This window comes from Wolffia australiana, chromosome 10, assembly GCF_029677425.1.
Source record: "Wolffia australiana isolate 7733 chromosome 10, ASM2967742v1".
Classification (NCBI taxonomy): domain Eukaryota; kingdom Viridiplantae; phylum Streptophyta; class Magnoliopsida; order Alismatales; family Araceae; genus Wolffia; species Wolffia australiana.
This window is the reverse complement of record NC_135844.1, coordinates 7,314,112-7,331,713: the sequence shown is the minus strand read 5'-3', so window position 1 is coordinate 7,331,713 and position 17,602 is coordinate 7,314,112. Positions and strand designations below refer to the sequence as shown.

Genomic DNA, 17,602 nt, shown 5'->3' with positions numbered 1-17,602 from the left:
GCTATCAGCAGTTGGTGGGCAAACTCCTCTACCTGACTCACACTCGGCCCGACATTGCATTTGCGGTCAACCTGCTCAGTCAGTTCATGCACTCACCGAGGGAGATCCACAGTCAAGCCGCCCACCGGGTACTTTCGTATCTCAAGGGCTGCCCGGGCAAGGGACTCCTCTTCCCTCATAGCTCGGACAAGACGGTGAAGGTGTACACCGATGCCGATTTTGCTGGCTCCGTTGTGGATTGTCGGTCTACCACGGGGTACTGCACGTTCGTTCTTGGCAGCCTCGTCAGCTGGAAAAGTAGCAAGCAGGACAAGGTGTCCCGCTCCAGTGCCGAGGCCGAATTTCGTGCTCTTGCTGATGGGGCAGCCGAGGGACAGTGGATCCACAACATCCTCGCCGATCTTCACGTGAAGTATGTGGGACCAATCCACTTCTTCTGTGACAACAAATCCACTATCGCCTTAGCCAAGAACCCCGGACAGCAAGGGCGCATCAAGCACATGGAGCGCAACCGCTATTTCTTCAAGGAACGTATGGACGAGGGGCTCTTCGACCTCGAATACGTCTCCTCTGCTGACCAGGCAGCGGATGTCCTCACCAAGGGACTGTCCCGGCCGCTGCTTCAACGTGCTGTATCCAAGCTCAATATGGACGACATCCATACTTCGCTTGCGGGGGGGTGTTAGTTAAGTGCTTATCCTCCTCTTGGGCCCTATTCTATAAGCCCTTTAGGAGCTCTTATTTCCTCTCTCTCATAGGGTATAAATACCCTAATGTAAGCCACTTACTTCCTTATGTCAATCTATTCTCTCATTTCTCAACCTCCATCGACCCTTCTTCTCCTCCAAACTCTCTAGGGTTTGTCAGATGTCGCACTCGGCCCCTGTGTCGGCCTCGAGCTCGGTGCAGCGCAAGAGGAAGTACACTTCTTCGATCGGCGCCTTCGCCAAGGAAGAGGGCGAGGAGTACGAGGAAGAAGACGAAGACGAGGAGGAGGACGAGGGAGACGATGATCACGACTCTCTGAGAACCTTCACCGCCGCTCGGCTCGAAGGAACCAACTCGAAAAGCGCCAACTTGCCCAAATCAGAGAGCCTTTCTGCGATCGGGGAGACTGGCGCCAAGGACGAGCGTGGAGCTAAGGAGGAGGCCGCCAAGGGGATCTTCACCGAGAATATTCAGACCAGCGGGGCTTACTGTGCTAGAGAGGAAGCTCTGAGGAGAGAGGAGGACTCAGGGAGGCTAAAATTCCTTTGTTATGCAAACGATGGAGTTGATGAGCACATGATCTGGTTGGCAGGATTGAAGAACATTTTTGCCCGGCAGCTTCCTAATAAGCCTAAAGAGTACATTGCTCGTCTGATTATGGACAGAGGCCACAAATCAATGATGGTCATTACAAATAACATTGTAGTTGGCGGTATAACATACCATCCCTATAAAAGTCAGAGGTTTGGTGAGATTGCCTTTTGTGCGATCAGATCCGGTGAACAGCTTAAAGGCTATGGAACTAGGGTCATGAATCATTTGAAGCAACATGCACGGGACGTTGATGGCCTTACACATTTTCTCACCTATGCAGACAATAATGTCGTTGCTTATTTCGTCAAGCAGGGCTTCACAAAGGAGATTACATTGGACAAAGAGAAATGGCAAGGTTACTTAAAAGAGTACGACGGTGGTCTTTTAATGGAATGCAAGATTGATCCAAAACTTCCAGTTATTGATATATCAACAATGATTCGATGACAAAGGCAAGCGATTGATGACAAGATTCGAGAACTATCCAACTATCACATCATTTACCCAGGGATTGATTTTCAGAAGGTTTCTCTCTCCATTCAACTTCTTTATCATAATGGTTCTTTAAAGGAGTACCCACATCAATGGAAGTCTTTCCGAGGACGAGATTCTGAGTCTTTACCAGGCGTGTCGGCAGAGAAGATTATCAAATTCCCTATCAACTTCGATGACTTCTTTGATAATACGTGGGACAAGGATACACTCGAAGAATCGACCAGGGAAGGAGAATCTTTGGTTCCGTCTGTCAACGAGTTAACCGCTGGAAGTAAAGAGGATCATTCTAACGCTGTGTCTCCCATCAATGAACCTGTTTGGAAACTAAGGATTCTTAGCAAGATGCAGATCTTCGTGAAAACCCTGACGGGGAAGACAATTGCCCTTGAGGTGGACGGCAGAGACAACATCGATACTGTGAAGGCAATAATTCAAGCTAAGGAAGGAATCCTGATAGACGAACAGCGTCTGATTTTTTCCGGGAAGCAGCTTGAGGATGGCCATACCATCGCTGATTGCAACATCCAGAAAGAGTCTACCCTGCACCTCGTTCTGAGATTGAGGGGTGGTACCATGAAGCCTTCAATTATGGCACTTCAGTGGAAGTACAATCAAGAAAAGATGATCAGCCGCAAGAATGATCTTCCGGACACCACAGACACATACATGCTTATTGTGCTCAACATCGCTTTCCAAACTACCGTGGACGATATTCTTCCTCTTTTCGATTGTTATGGGAAAGTCGCTGATATCTTCATTCCGAGGGATCGCAGAGCGGGGGAATCGAGGGGTTTCGCATTTGTGCGGTTCAAATACGCTCAGGAGGCCAAGAAAGCAGTCGAGAAACTTTATGGGAAGATCGTTGATGGGAGGGATATTATGGTTCAGTTTGCAAAGTACAGTTCAAATGCCGAACCCTTTCGTAAATGGAGGGTAACTGGAACTTTAGCTCGCTCAAGGGAGAGAACTTGGCGTGGAAGTCTCAAGACAAGGCACAACAAAGGAGGAGAGGAAGTTCGAGCAAGGATAGGATGGCAGGGAGGGTCATTCTGGTGTACAAACGACCGCTCAGATGACATACGGCGCCTCACAAGGATACGGCTGTGCGACAGAGAGGACTATGGCATCGTCTACTGTGGCAGAAGTAGTCTTCAGCATCACAACAAAAGGAGAGAGAAGGAAACAGGCAGAAGGGACCGCACAGAGTATGATGTCGGTCGGAGTAATGGATACATGACAGAGGAGGGAAGGTCAGTAGTTTATGGCAAACATGTTGCAAGAGAAGAGGAAGAAAAGGACTGCAGACTCGTACGGAGAGGAGATGGTTATCGGGGAGGGCGTAGTGGAAGATTACAAGAACTTTACTATGGTGAGGGCACTGGCTCCCAAGAAGCCAGGAAAGGTCACCTAGAGCATAAAAGGGGAATGGGGTTCCAAAGGGAAGACAACGGTGAAGGGCAGCACAAGGGCCAATACGACTTCATCAACATGCAGCTTGGAGAGAGAAGGGAAGATCTAGAACATGCTCAAAAGACTCGACAAGATGCTGGACCTTCAGAAGAGGCAGGGGACTGGGTGCAAGTTGAACCGCGACGAAGGAGGATCGGGGGAAAGCAAACCAATAAACTCTGGAGGTCAGATATTTGCTACAAATGTCTAAAACAAGGGCACCACGCCTGGGAATGGCGGGGCCCAGTAACATGCAGGAAATGCAAGCAAGCAGGAATCGACAAGCTTATTGTGATTTTAGAAAAGAAGAGACCTCAGCCAAGAAAGTTCATATGGTGGCCAGGGGAAGCATAGGAAAAAGCCACACAGAAGAGGAGGGTTTCGTGAACGAGCGAGACCTGGAGAATCAAGATAATGTCTTCCAAGGCTGTCTAATAAGGGATGTCCTACGAGGAGCACCGAACATTGAGAAGATGAGACAAGGCCTTTGGGAGAAGTGTCCGAGTTTGGAAAGGGCAGAGTTATGGGCCCTAGAAAATGGACATTTTTTTATCCATGGGGCTCCACGGACAGCATACGAAATGATCAACTGTTGGAAACAAGCTGAAAAATAGGCAGAAATGCAATGGCGATGCGTTTTGCCAAAGGATGGAGCCCCAAAAGAGGAGAGTACTATAACCATACTAAAGGCTTGGGATGTTCCGATGGGGTATAGAATCAAGAAGGCAATAGAAGCCATGGTCAAACCTTTTGGCACTCTTCGAAGTATCCTCTCAACTGGACTTGTTTCCGGTGACCCCGACTGCGTGATAGTAGAGGTGGAGCATTTCAAGGGGGCATTATTTCCACCCAAGGTTATTTTGTGGGGCCTAGAGGGGTCCTTTGAGATCAGGATTTATACACGGACGCCGCCACCGCTATCAAAAGAAAGTACAAGAAGGGAAGAGGATGATGCTCGAAATGAGAAGGATACACCACAGGAGAGAGAACCCAAAGCACCATTGGGTGGGTGGGGTGAACCAAGAAAACCGAGAGGATAAAAGCAAGCAGAGAGCACGAGGGGAAGAGACTGGTCACCAGGGAAAAAGTGTGTTAGGAAAGCAATCCAAGGCTACTGAAGATAGGCGGGAAACAGACGAAGGAGTCCGTCAAATGATAAATGTGGAGACTATAAATCAAGAGGCGGCAATGACAGAAGGGGAGCTAACTCTACAAAAGGAGAAAGGAGCAGAAGTAGAAACATCCACAGGCAAATTCCTCCAACACCCAAATGTAGTAGTGAGAGCAAGGAAGCCGGAAAGAGAGACGAGCCAGAGAATCACAGAGCAATACTCAGCACAAGAAGATAAAGAGAAAAGTGTAAGAACAGGCATGGTCTACCGGAGGAAGAAGACAATATTGAAGCATGATAGAGCAATGGCGAAGCTGATGAAGATTGCAATGAGCAACAGGTCGAAGCTAATAGCGGGGGGAAAGGTGATGAGGAACACAACGAACAAGGCTCAAATATCGAGTTCCAGTTTAAAACCCCAGATGTGGAGATAGTTACAACAGAAAAGGTAGACAGATGGGAAGAGCGTGATGAAGGAGAAGAAAATACCCTACTCAGCCACCAAGTAGAAGAGATTGCGATGCAGGTGGGATTGCAACGGACCTAGGATGGGATAAGGGGACCCAATGGTTTTCCATGAAGTGTATTTCATGGAATGTTCGTGGGCTCCGGGATGAAAGGAGACGTGGGGTAATAAGAAGCCATCTGAAAGAATGGGAAGCCACAGTAGTATGCCTGTAGGAAACGATGTTGGAAAGCTGTGAAGAAAGAGTGTGGCGCGTAGTTGGTCGAGGTTTTCTTGAGGGCTTCCTCGCGGTCAATGCAGTTGGACGATCTGGTGGCGTGATAATAGCTTGGAATAAGACAGTGTTTGATGAAGTAGAAACCTGGTCAGGGCAAGCGACAGCAGCAGCTAAGCTAAAAAGAGAAGCGATGATTTTGAGATGGTAATAATATCAGTTTATAGCCCGGCAAATGCAGTAAGGAGTGTTTTATGGGGGGAGCTGACAGAAGTGGCTTCTAAATTCCAAGGATCGCCAATGTTGTTCGGGGGAGATTTCAATACAACACTAGAGTCTGGGGACAGGCCAGAGGATAGGGTAGGGCTAGACCCTAACTCAGCAGATTTCTGGTCATTCATAGCTGAAGCAGACCTGCAAGAAATGGGGCTAGTAGACTGCGTGTACACATGGAGGAGCATGGCGGGAGGTGAATGAAATCTAGACTGGACAGGTTTCTATGCTCAGTAGAGATGGCAGAGAAGTTTCCTAATGCCGACGTGAGATCACTACCAAGGCTGTTATTGGATCATACTCCCATCGTATGGGCGACCAATGAGGCTTTTAGGCGACCCACATATTTCAAGATGGATAAATCGTGGTTCCATGAAGAAAAGTTCAATGATGAGATAGCAAAAGCATGGACTACACTTCCAAGAGCAATGTCCGACGTAGAGACCATCGCCTAGAAATTGAAAGGATTGTGGCGACATTTGATGGGGTATCGGAAACAAGTTTTGGGATACCAGGAAAAAGAGGAGGAATGATGCTCTAATCAAAGTAAAGCAATTGGATGATTTGGAAGGCATCATGAATCTAGAGGGAGAAGAGGTTCAAGAACGTAGAAGATAGCTGGGCGTGGTAGCGGAGGAAGACAAGAAATTGGAGGTGGATTGGAGACAGCGGTCAAGACAATTATGGCTCCACATAGGGGACGCAAACACGAGATTTTTCCATCTGGTGGCGAATGGCAGGAGACGTACAAACCAAATATTGAAAATAAAGGTGGGACAGAGGGAACACACTGGTACACAGGCAGTTGGGCGAGCCATTGCAGACCATTTCAGATCCTTCTACAGAAAGGGAAAACGTAGTAGATGGAGGTGGTGCGGCACGGGGGCAAGGAGGGTGAGCCCTGAACATCAAAAGGAATTGATCCAACCTTTTTCAGAAGACGAGGTCAAGGCAGCGATTAAAGGGTTGAATGGGGAGGGGGCTCCGAGTCCAGATGGCATCCCAGTCTTCTTTTACAGCCAATGTTGGAATCTGGTCGGTTTAGATGTGATGGCCACATTTGATGAATTTAGAGAGGGAAGAGGAAACATGGAGAAGATCAATAGATCGCATATATTCCTCTTGCCGAAAGGCCAAGGGGCAGAAAAAATTGAAGATTTTAGACCCATTTCATTGTCAAATTCAATCTATTTGATTATTGCCAAGGTGTTAGCAAACAGGCTGAGAGCCATGATTGGTGAACTAGTTGGACCTGCTCAGTCAGCCTTTATTCCTGGCAGGCTACTGGTGGATAGTGCAGTAACAGCCGGGGAAATAATAGCTGCATGGAAGAGGAAGGGAACACGAGGGTTCATTTGGAAGGTCGATTTTGCCAAGGCATATGACTCTTTAGACTGGGATTTCCTATGGGCATCCATGAAGAAGAGGGGCTTTCCCAAGGAATGGATAATCCGGGTAAAGAGATGCATCACATCGCACTCCTGTACGGTGCTGGTAAACAGATGCCCTGAAGGTGGCCGAATACAACCTTAACGAGGAGTGAGACAAGGCTGCCCATTGGCACCGTTACTGTTTGTCTTGGCAGTGGACGCACTCTCAGTATGTACTGAGCAAGCATGCACAAAGGGATTGCTGCAAGGCTATCAACTATCTGAGCAATCCAATGGAATTCTCCTGCTTCAATACGCTGATGACACCACCTTATTTATCAAAGGTTCGGTGAGGGAAGCGAGGAACTTATCCATCATACTTGATCTGTTTGCAGATTTCTCGGGACTCCAAATAAACAGGACCAAATCAGCTTTTATGAGTAACGGGCTCTTGCAAGAAGAAGAAGCACAGTGTGCGGAGATTCTGAGAACACCAATCGGGCGGCTTCCAATGAGATATCTGGGCCTACCACTAACGAAGGGGAGGATGACGAAAGCTGATTGGCAACCGGTCATTGAGAAGGTGGAACGACGACTAGAGGGATGGCAAGCAAAAGTGTTATCTAGAGGGGGACGATTGGTGCTACTGAGGTCAGTTTTATCAACCATTCCAATTTTCTATATCTCTGTAATCAAGATGCCCGCTGGAGTCGGGAAGAGAATAGAAGGCATGATGAGGCGCTTTCTATGGAGAGGATCTGGGCCGGAACAAAGTGGGGGTTTGGCGATGGTGGCATGGGATAAAGTATGCCGCCCAAAAAGACGGGAGGTCTGGGGGTTCTACACATGCAGAGCATGAACACGGCACTACTTACCAAATGGGTGGAGAGAATTATGAATCCACGGGAGGATTTGGTCGTCAAGTTATTGCATGACATATATGGTAAGGGTCTGTATTGGGACAGAAAGGCAGATATGTATCATGGAGCATCGCCATTTTGGCAAGGGCTGCGACAGGTCTCTCCTAAGGTGCAAGGTTTTTTCTCGGCCAAATTAGGTGACGGGAAGACATTCCAATTTGGAGAGATCCATGGTCGCCACGGGGCATCCTTAGTGCGATATTCCCCCGACTGAATGCACTTGTCCAGGATCAGAATGCCCACGTGTGCGACTGCTGGGAGGGCGCGTGGAGCCCGATCATACAAGGTGCCTTATCGGACCAGCGTGTGTCGGATTACATAGATATGCAACAATCCTTATTCCAGCTACGACCAGAAGATGGAGAACGAGATAGTTGGACATGGAAAAATGGCCCCTTCTTGGTCCATAAAGCTTATACGACGATCCGAGAAGGACAAGAGGAAGACATGGCACTAGTCAGCGCATGCAGGTTCATATGGCGTCAAAAAGTCCCATTAAAGGTGCGGTTTTTTGGGTGGCTGCTAGCAAGGAAACGATTAATGACAAAAGTCTTTCGCAAAATGTTATACCTAGATACTTCGTCGCAATGCGTGCTGTGTTTGAATGAGGAAGAAGATTGCAACCATCTTTTCTTTAAATGCTCTTTTGCTCGCACAGTTTGGGCCAGCCAGTTACTCTCAAGGATGAAGGTGACATCTGAACATGCCTTTTGGGATACGGCACGGCATTTCATGGGAAGACGAAACAAGGAAGGGGGCTGAGCACTAGCTGTGTTGTGGGCCATCTGGCTACATAGAAACGAGGTGTTGTTCAGAGGAAGAAGGGCTTCTACCGATGGAGCTATACATGAAGCAGAAGGACTTAAGGCAGCGTGGTCCTTGCAAGCGAGGGGAAGCGAAGGGAGGTTTTGATGATGACTGATAAGCATGTAAAGGGCCTGTGAGGCCCGAACGGGAGGTTCACAGATTCGTCGGGTGTTCATCCCTCGTTACAGTTCAAAAAAAAAAAAAACTTAGGTTCAATATTGATAAGATCCAACTTAGGCTCGAATAGGCTTTCCTTGTACCGACGAGTATCAAATATGGAAATTCGGATCAAGAACCAAGTGAAACGAGATAGAGTTCCACCAGAGGTGGTAATTATCGCATACAAATGAAGAAATGAAAGATGATCGAACCAGGATCTCACGATTCCTCTGGACGCAGGCCTCTCCTGCTCCCCAGTCTTTCCCGTGCGCTGACGGGCCTTGACGGTTTCTTGAAGAAAAATGAACTTCTTGAAGTGGGCTGCTCCAGGTCTTTATTTATAGGGTTGTTGACCATATTAGTGTCCACAGGCTGACATGGCATGGCCAGTGCAGTTAAGCCTCCGTTTATATTTTCTTGAAAAGTACTTATCAGATATCTGGAAACGCCATAATATGTGGCTGCTGTTCTGCTGAGTGAACTTCCTCCTTGTCCTTTGCCATGAATGTGAAATATATCTTCTGGAAGATCCAGAACTGCCAAGAGAAAGCAATAAGATAAGTGAACCAATACCAACCTCAGAGAGTGCAGGGATCGGAGTTCCCTTATAAATGAACTGCTCTGATACCATGTTGAACTTAGTTCAATGTCTTCGTCTGCTCCCTTTAATGGTCCTCTCTCTGGTGGCAGCAGACAAACACACTGAGGTCTAGGGTTTGAATGACCCAAAAAGGATACCTTGAGTAAGTCACATGATACACAGTCATGTGGGCCACTTATAACTGTGGGCCACATACAAGGATTTAAAGAAAAACAAACAATATGGGCTGCTTATAACATGTAGCTCATTTACTAGACTAAATACAAGAAATAACATTTAATTAGGGCAACCAGCAATGTCTCTAGTCAACAGACATGATAGAAACGTGCATTCCAATGGAAGATCCCCAATCAGGTTCTATTTCACATATATTTCCAGTTGATTTGTGATAGAGTTATTAAGTGTTGTCGTGCATGCAAAAGCTGAATCATACACCAGATTAAATTAAATTCATTCATTATTTTTTGTCTAACCTGTTCCTGACCTATATTCCATGAGAACGTCTCTTTTGCCGTTTGATATTTTTTCAGTACCTCTTCGTTTTGCATATTTTTATTCCGTGTTATATTTAAAACCTAGATCTCTTGCATTTTGAATATCGGTTCCAACTTATCGATCTTGTTCAGCTGCACCAATATTTCCTTTCATGTCTACATTACCGTTTTTTCACCTACTGCGGAAGCATACAAATCTTTTATGTCGATTAACTCCTAATTTTCTTCTGGATATGGGCAACGATGAAACAGCTATTATTGATTCAAGATATGAAGCTGTACGGAAGACACTCATTTTCTGATGTGATCATCCAATCATTACCTGTCCCTGAGGATTTGAAGGTCCAAGAGTTGCATAAGGGTTTTCAGAACGCAGAGTTTTTTACACAATTAGGGCAGGTTTGATATCAAGTTCCTCTCTGTGCGATAAAAGAATTGATGGTACAAGTTGTCATTACTAACTCTTATAAATCTTTTTACCTATGTACAGTTTCTAGTATATTTCCTGAAAGTTGTTTGTACAAATTCTGCATGGCAAAGGCGCAAACTTGGAAAGATGCTGCAAGAATGGAGCGCCATTTCCATTCAGGCAAGATCCACAGATGCAAATGCATTCTTGATTTCTAATCGCCGTGTTTATCTTAAATACTTTCCTTATTCTGTTTATCTTGAGTGATGTAAAACATGAATTCTCATTATTTCTGTAAGTTAATACAAAGTTATTGGCTGAATATTGTTTTGAAAATTAAGTACGCTCTGGTTACTGGCCTTTTTTCTGGGCAAATTTTAATTAATTGAGTTGGCCGTCTTATCTCGTGATGTTGCATCAAGGGAGAAGAGGGGTCAAAGATTCTGTTTGGATCCCCAACTCCTGTCACGGGTATTTGAGTCTTTTTCACTTATATTACTGTTCCTTTAAAGACATGTATCCCTCGCCTAATGGCAGGCAATAAGTTTTTGAATAGGCTGGGAGATCCTCCTGGAGGCGATTCAGGCCCGAATCTATATTGTAATCATTGTTATTCTCTCTGTCTCTACCCTTCCAACATTATCCCCATTGGGCACCTAGCACGGACTCTCAGATTCCCAAGTTGCTCATAGGTTTTTGGGGGGTTTTGATTTTGTGATTTGTGGTGTTCTTTATTCTCTGCCATTTTATCTGAGATTCTTCTGGGATTTTACTGTTTCCTTATCAATTTCCTTCGCATCTTTGGAATCAATTGGGAGCCACCAATTTTCATTATGCGTGTTATTGATGCCATGAATTACTATGAGTCATTCTTTCTTGTCACAGTTGGAATTGGCGTTCAGCGCTGGACAAGGGGAAATGACAACCTCTTCCACTAACCAGGTTCCTGATATCAAAGATCACACACCACCCCAACCCGCAGAACCCCTTATTTATATTTATACCCTCCAGTTTGAACTTTGTGACCGTAATCTTAAAATTACTGACCATGTACACGGTGATTGATTTCTTTCCAGAACTTGTATGCAAAAACTCTCAATCATCTCCTTATTTGGACCGAAGAACAGACCTACTGGATTGCCTCTCGGTTCCTGATGCTAGGTTTTGAGCTGGATCTCTACTCTCCCTGTGAATACTGCATGGTATATTGGTACATGTATGTTGTCTTCATCAATCGCTTGGAGAAGATGCAGCTCAGATTATCAGCCAGCCACAGCAATGGTATGCAAACTTATCTTTTTGGCTCACAAAAGAATTGTTGAAGGCTGGTGATGTTTACTCAAGTTTTATACAAACCCCATCCCCTTGGGGTACTTCTGTCATTTCAATCCACTAAGGGCATTGTAGTGTTTTGGTCTTTGGTTAGTTTTCTCCTTCCCATTTAATAATATGTGTTGCCCTTACTTTAGAAGGGCAACCAAGAAGAAGTATGAAGAAGTGAACCAGTGTCGGTCAGTCGTCCTTCCCCATCTCCTATCTTCTCTCAGTGTCCTCACATTTCTCTCTCTCTCTCTCTCATCCCTCAATCGTTCCCTCTCCCTGGCCGCAGTCTCTGCCTCACTGGATCTTGAACGGTCTCCCCTTGGTCGATCGCCACCCTTCCTCCATTGAATTGACATGAACCCAGATCAGGTTTTCATCAAAATTTGACAAGCCTACATTTACTTTTATAGTTGGTATTTGGTAATTATCGATAGGTCGTCGCCGACAAGTGATATATTCATTGAGCAGCGAGAGAGGAAATCAGGGGTACTTGAGTCATTTTGGTTTGAGATAATATCATTCTCAACCGTACTCAAATGTTGGTTTGAGATTGATCCCGTGCTGATTTCCAAAAATATATTGTGGAGATTGCATTTTGGTTGACAACGGCTTTTGAAATTGTGTGAGGAGCAGCACCGAGGAGCGTGAAGAAGAGGAGGGATCTTCCGAAGGATGCAGCATCAGAGTTCCCGCCATCACTCTTTCTATTGCAATGCTACATTTGTCTCGCTGAAGGAACGGCCATGGTTCTCTCTCTTTCTCTCCTTCACTTGACAACAAACTTATTTAACTTAACCTTGGGATTATTAATTCTTCAAAACCTCTAAATTTTATTCACTCAATGTAATTCTTCTTGCTGAAGGAATGGTCTCTCTCTCTCTCTCCCTCTCTCTCCCCCTCTCTCTCTCTCTTTCTCTTATTTCCTCAGACGACAATGAACTTATTTAATTTTACCTTGGGATTGTTTATTTTGTGAAGCTTCTGAATTGTTTTTTAAACCTAATGTTATTTGTCTGAAAGATGCTGGCAGCGCTCAGTAGTACAGTGAATAGAGCCTTCCAGGCTCCTAACATCTTCAATACAGAGCAAGAGGTAAAGGACTAGGATTTTTCTGCTTTTTTTTTTTTTGCTGAAGGGCTGCTTGAGCTTTATTCGTTGTCCTTTTTACAGCGTTTCATCCAGCATTTTGATCTCCTCCAGAGAGCCCACCTCCCTGACGGCGTAACCTATCAGCTCTACAGGGAGTCCATTGCCCATGCACATATTTCTGTAAGTGTTTCTCTGTTTAAAACCCACACAACTCTTTGCATTAGTTAATGTGGAGATTGATTGACGGGAACAAAATCTAAGTTTCTTTATAAAAATACTTATTTTCTGATGGACTTGTACGGGCTGGATTTGATTAAGCATAATTATTTATTATTGTTCTCAAGAATCTCGTTTTACATTTATTTTATTTTTTTTCCCAACAGAATGTGTGAATTGCTTTTGGTGAACATTCTCTGATGAACAAATGCAACATGGTTGGACCAAATCAGTTGACAACCGAATATTACTTCAGCTTTTATTGCTCAAAAGCTTGCATATTTTGATTATCGTACAACTTTCTGTGCATATGATTGGATCAACCCTTCTTTCTTTATTGAAAATCCCGCCAAACTCTTACTTTTTCAGTGTCAGTGATTGATTTTCTGCATCAATGTTTTCCGCACCCATTTTCGCACATATTTTTTTTCCCGGAAATGGATCTTTTTTAATACAACCCAGAAGAACCAAACTCTGGCTTGCCTATTCAAACCCTTATAACTTGTGCATCATTATTGTCGTAGTGGTTTATCAACTTCATCCTTTTTTATTTTTAAGGTGTTTATTTTTATTTTTGAAATATTCAGTCGTTCAAATGGGCCATGATTTCATCAATCATCACCATCATTGAAAAAAATTGTTTCATGAGGTAGAATTTTGTTTAAAAAATATTCTCAATAACACTAAACCTCTAGTGTCTGCATCTTTGTGCTTGACCCAGAACATCGGAAAGTACAGTCAGTATTTTGTGGATGTGCAAAAAATTGTTGCTGTTCTAAAGGCCAAGCTTGGCGAGGGCGCGAGCAAGTTTGCTGAACTGCAACAGATAGAGCAGGTGGCAGAGCACAACCGAATTGCTCTTGGAATAATCGATAAACTTGGGCCGTCTGATCCGTCTCTTCGTGTGACTCTCGAATTTGACTGCCACCCTTGCTTTGGTGTGGCCACCATCAAGCGTCATTGAATTTTGATCCCTTTTTTTTAATGACAAATTGTATCAGATTCCTTGTAATTTTATTATTTCTCAGTAATTATAGAAATTTAACACCCATCCTGGGTTGAAAAGGACGGCACAATGAGTTTTCTTTCTCATCTCCTTGATTTTTAGTTTACCTTTCTTCTTTGCTTATTAAAATCAAAGACACCTTTTTTCAAAGACAGTTTTGCTGTTTTCCAATCATTTTCTGGTGGAAATTAAAATGTTTGGAGCAGCCTTTTCTCTCACTCTAGTTTAAACCTTGAGTTTAAGTAACAGTTTTACAAGATTTTTTTGAAGAAAAAGAGGGAAGGTCACCGAAGAGTGATGATCAACTCGAATTTAATACTATGTGGGATCGTGAAATACATGATAGACCAGAATGATCTTCGATCCATCCTTCACTCCGTCCGAAACCAGTGTGAGATAAAACTCCCCACATCTCCAAAAAAATTCTACAAGATGTTCGCTCCATTACAGGAGAATGACCATGCCACAGCACACATCCAGTGGGATAAAGGAGGAACAAGAGAGAATCCTTAAAATGGAGAAAATATCTCAACCCAGACTACCAGGCTCAAATACATCACATAATATTTATTCTTTGTTTTAAAGTGACTACCTAGTCAGCTGCTTTCAACATGAATAGTGAAATTTTACGTCGGCAAATTTATTATGGTGTTTTAGTTAAAGAGAGATATTATAAGGTAATAGTCAAGAATGAAAACTGCAAAAATTAGTAAAATGATAAATTTAATTCTCATACGTTAAAATCCTTATAATCAATCACATTTGTAATAAAACTCATGCGTTTGGTGTACTAAGTTACTTTGTAGAGTTCTAAATGTGCATGTTACAAAGCATGTAATCTAAAATTATATGGCCTAGAAGATTCCACAAATATTTTTTTCTAGCCAACAGTTGAACAGCTTACTAGTGTTTGATATAAAGGGGATGACAAAATCTTTAAAATAAAAGTAAGATACATATTCTGCATGAAATATTTATGAAGTACACCATGACAAACTTGAGACGTTGATATCACACATTTTAGGTGGGTTAATCTGATCTTATTTGCATTCAATCACTTATATATATGTGTTATCAAACTTTAAATAATTAAATTAGTTGTTAGAATGATATTTTAAATTTTAGGAATTTTTAAGTACTTTTATAGATTTTTCTAGCAACATATTCTGAAAGAAAATCATTTTGAGTCAGATTATATTTTTCCTGAATTTTTTTGACATTACATTCAAAATTATATGATTACTCTGAGTCAAAATATGTATATTAATATTTTTTGGGCTTATATTTAACTTAATATGACTCTCGAAAAATTATTTTAAGTTTTTTCTCTCAATGCCACATATCGTCGTTTGATTTGCTGAATGGCGACTAACCACCGGTTATGGTTAATGATTGGTAACAGTCTATCATTAAACCTAGTTAATGATTGGGGTCATACAATCGTTAACATAAACCATTATGGCGTCACAATTAGTGATGCCATAATGACATTTAATGTTTAATGGTTTTATTTTAGCTTTTTTAGCACAGGATGATGTGGCCCAGTAAAAAAAAAATTTATTTTATGCAATAATTTTCCACAAAGATATAGGAACGAAGGCTTAAAAAAAGTATTCCTTTATTTTTTGACTGGTCAAAAGTCGCAACTGCGCACAAGTGGTGCATAAGTGGCAGCCGGTCATTGGCTTATAAAGATAGTGCCCTGATGTCCCACACACTACGGGTTGCCACATCATATTTATCAAAGAGCATACTTTAATATTAAATAATTATCTATTAATTTGGTCTTTCTCCACAAGTGATAAATGACACAACAAGAGCCGTCGAGCAAGGACGACGCGAGGCAATCTGAACCAATGATTGTATTTATTATGATGACGAGACAAAACCCAAACAAACTTACATGATGGCATTGATGAGGATGAGGAGAGAGAAACATTTTGATTAAATAAATGACCAGGAATTGTCCAACTTCTAGGCTTGATATCTTATGATCCAGAACCCAGTTGAGCTGAAATTTTAAGGGTTGCCTTGACTTTATGTCCTTTATCCATCGTTATAGTTGTCCTTTATGTCCTTTATCAATCTATAAATTGAGGCCATATTTTTTTGTAAAAATCTGCAAGCTAACTTCCTCCTATATATGTAGATTGAAAGAAAATGAAGTTTTGAAGGTCCATTAAGGTTTCTCTTGGTGTCTTTAGTGCTTGGAAAGGGTCAACAGATTAGTAGGGAGACTGATGTGCATCAAGAAGATGCCTTCATCCCGACAGAACATTGTGATCTAAGGTTAGCCTCTTGTGTTACATTGATTCTTCTTGAACACATTTAGGGAGATCATCTAGCACTCCCATCCATCATCAACATCCATTCTCATCCATCATCATCCCTACCTATCATATTTTGACGTCCACCTCACGTATGATCGTCACCATTAAAATCTCATCATGTGCCCCTCTCCTTTCATTTTAGAAAACATAAATCGCTATGTTTCCAAATTCACTCCTCAGTCTCCTTCTAGTTCACTACCTTCATTATGACATTTCATCCCATCGCTTCTACCCCGTCTCACCTTCACGCCCTCTTATATTTTATTAAACCCTAAATCAGATACCTCTTATCATTAATTCTCGTATCATATCACCATCACTACTTCATGCCTTCTTACTCTCTATTTTCACTCACTCCAATCACGAACCCTACTCGTGTAGTACACGTTTTGTTCTCCTCAAATGGGAAGTATCCTTATTTCTGATAATTACCTTCATTCTATGCTACCTCTTACACTATTTGTGTCCCTCCTCATCATCTAATGTTCAATCTATAAACAGAGCTACCTCCTTAAGATCTGTTCTCTGTAAAGATGACCCTTACTCATCACTAACTAATCCAATTATATGATGAGTAAATTTTTATTTTATGAATCTATAAATATATTGATTAAAATCAAATTCACAACATAAATTTTAACCTAGTTTTCATTTTATGAGAGGTCGACGTTACAAGGCTTATTAGATAATTTAAAGGGTCTTGAACTCTTAGTGATTTTTTGTTGGATACATTATTCAGATTGACATATGAAAATTATCAATGTAACAACCTTTACATAAACTTATTCTTTGACCTGATAAGACAACTGAAAAAAGGCATTTGAAAAATTCATCATGTCACTAAGAATTTACCAGCATATGAAATATATTGTTTTCCCTTGGTGATATTTGAATGAATTAGTCCTTAGCATGGCGCTATAATAAATAGTTAATGTAATGCAGTTGTAACTTTTATGATAAGCTTTAACAATTTTAACATAAAAAATATATTTTGGCGATTTTTTTAATATTTAAATGAAAAAATGATATGATAGTTAGTTTGACTGTGAGAAATATGTGATTTAAGACATATGGGTCTTAATGAAGTTCAAAAGGAAACTCCAAAAATTTCAGAGTAGATAGGCTTATTCAATCAAGGTAAAATTTCATTTTTGCAAAAAATAGGTTTGGACATGGATGGGATTTTCCCAAAGAGATGATAATTTTTCCAAAAAGTCTTACGTTGAGGTAATCTACATTTCAAGGTCATCTTTTTATCAAGTAATCTACTAAACCTTTTATTTTACATTACTCCTTTTATGACATTAATAATATATGTAGCGATCTCAACCTGAAATCAGTCATAATATAGTAAAGATTTAAAATTTTGAAAAGTCATATTATTGGATAAAATTTTGAAAACCTTTCACTCATAACGTGAATTTGTAGCATATAATTATTTCCATATTTGCTTTAACAAATAATTGAAGATATCAATTTGATTTTATAAATTTAAATCAAACCAAGGCACCTGCCCTAATATACAATATAATTTTGCTTTACTGAATTTGAATACCTTTAAATGATAT

The 17,602-nt window shown here is 42.0% G+C and overlaps 1 protein-coding gene and 1 pseudogene across 2 annotated transcripts in view; both read left to right on the top strand.

The window, feature by feature from the left end:
• MAK10 (MAK10 homolog) overlaps positions 1–13,766 on the top strand; it is a 32,170-nt gene extending 18,404 nt beyond the window's left edge. For both annotated transcript variants that reach the window (XM_078581502.1, XM_078581503.1), the window contains exons 9-16: positions 9,914–10,060; positions 10,152–10,250; positions 10,956–11,012; positions 11,147–11,351; positions 12,027–12,139; positions 12,414–12,485; positions 12,564–12,662; positions 13,420–13,766. In XM_078581502.1, coding sequence (XP_078437628.1) covers positions 9,914–10,060; positions 10,152–10,250; positions 10,956–11,012; positions 11,147–11,351; positions 12,027–12,139; positions 12,414–12,485; positions 12,564–12,662; positions 13,420–13,662 — 1,035 coding nt within the window. In that variant the 3' untranslated portion in view covers positions 13,663–13,766. The remainder of the gene's footprint in view (positions 1–9,913; positions 10,061–10,151; positions 10,251–10,955; positions 11,013–11,146; positions 11,352–12,026; positions 12,140–12,413; positions 12,486–12,563; positions 12,663–13,419) is intronic.
• On the top strand, positions 843–8,655 carry LOC144708248 (uncharacterized; annotated as a pseudogene).
• Positions 13,767–17,602: the final 3,836 nt, after the last annotated feature.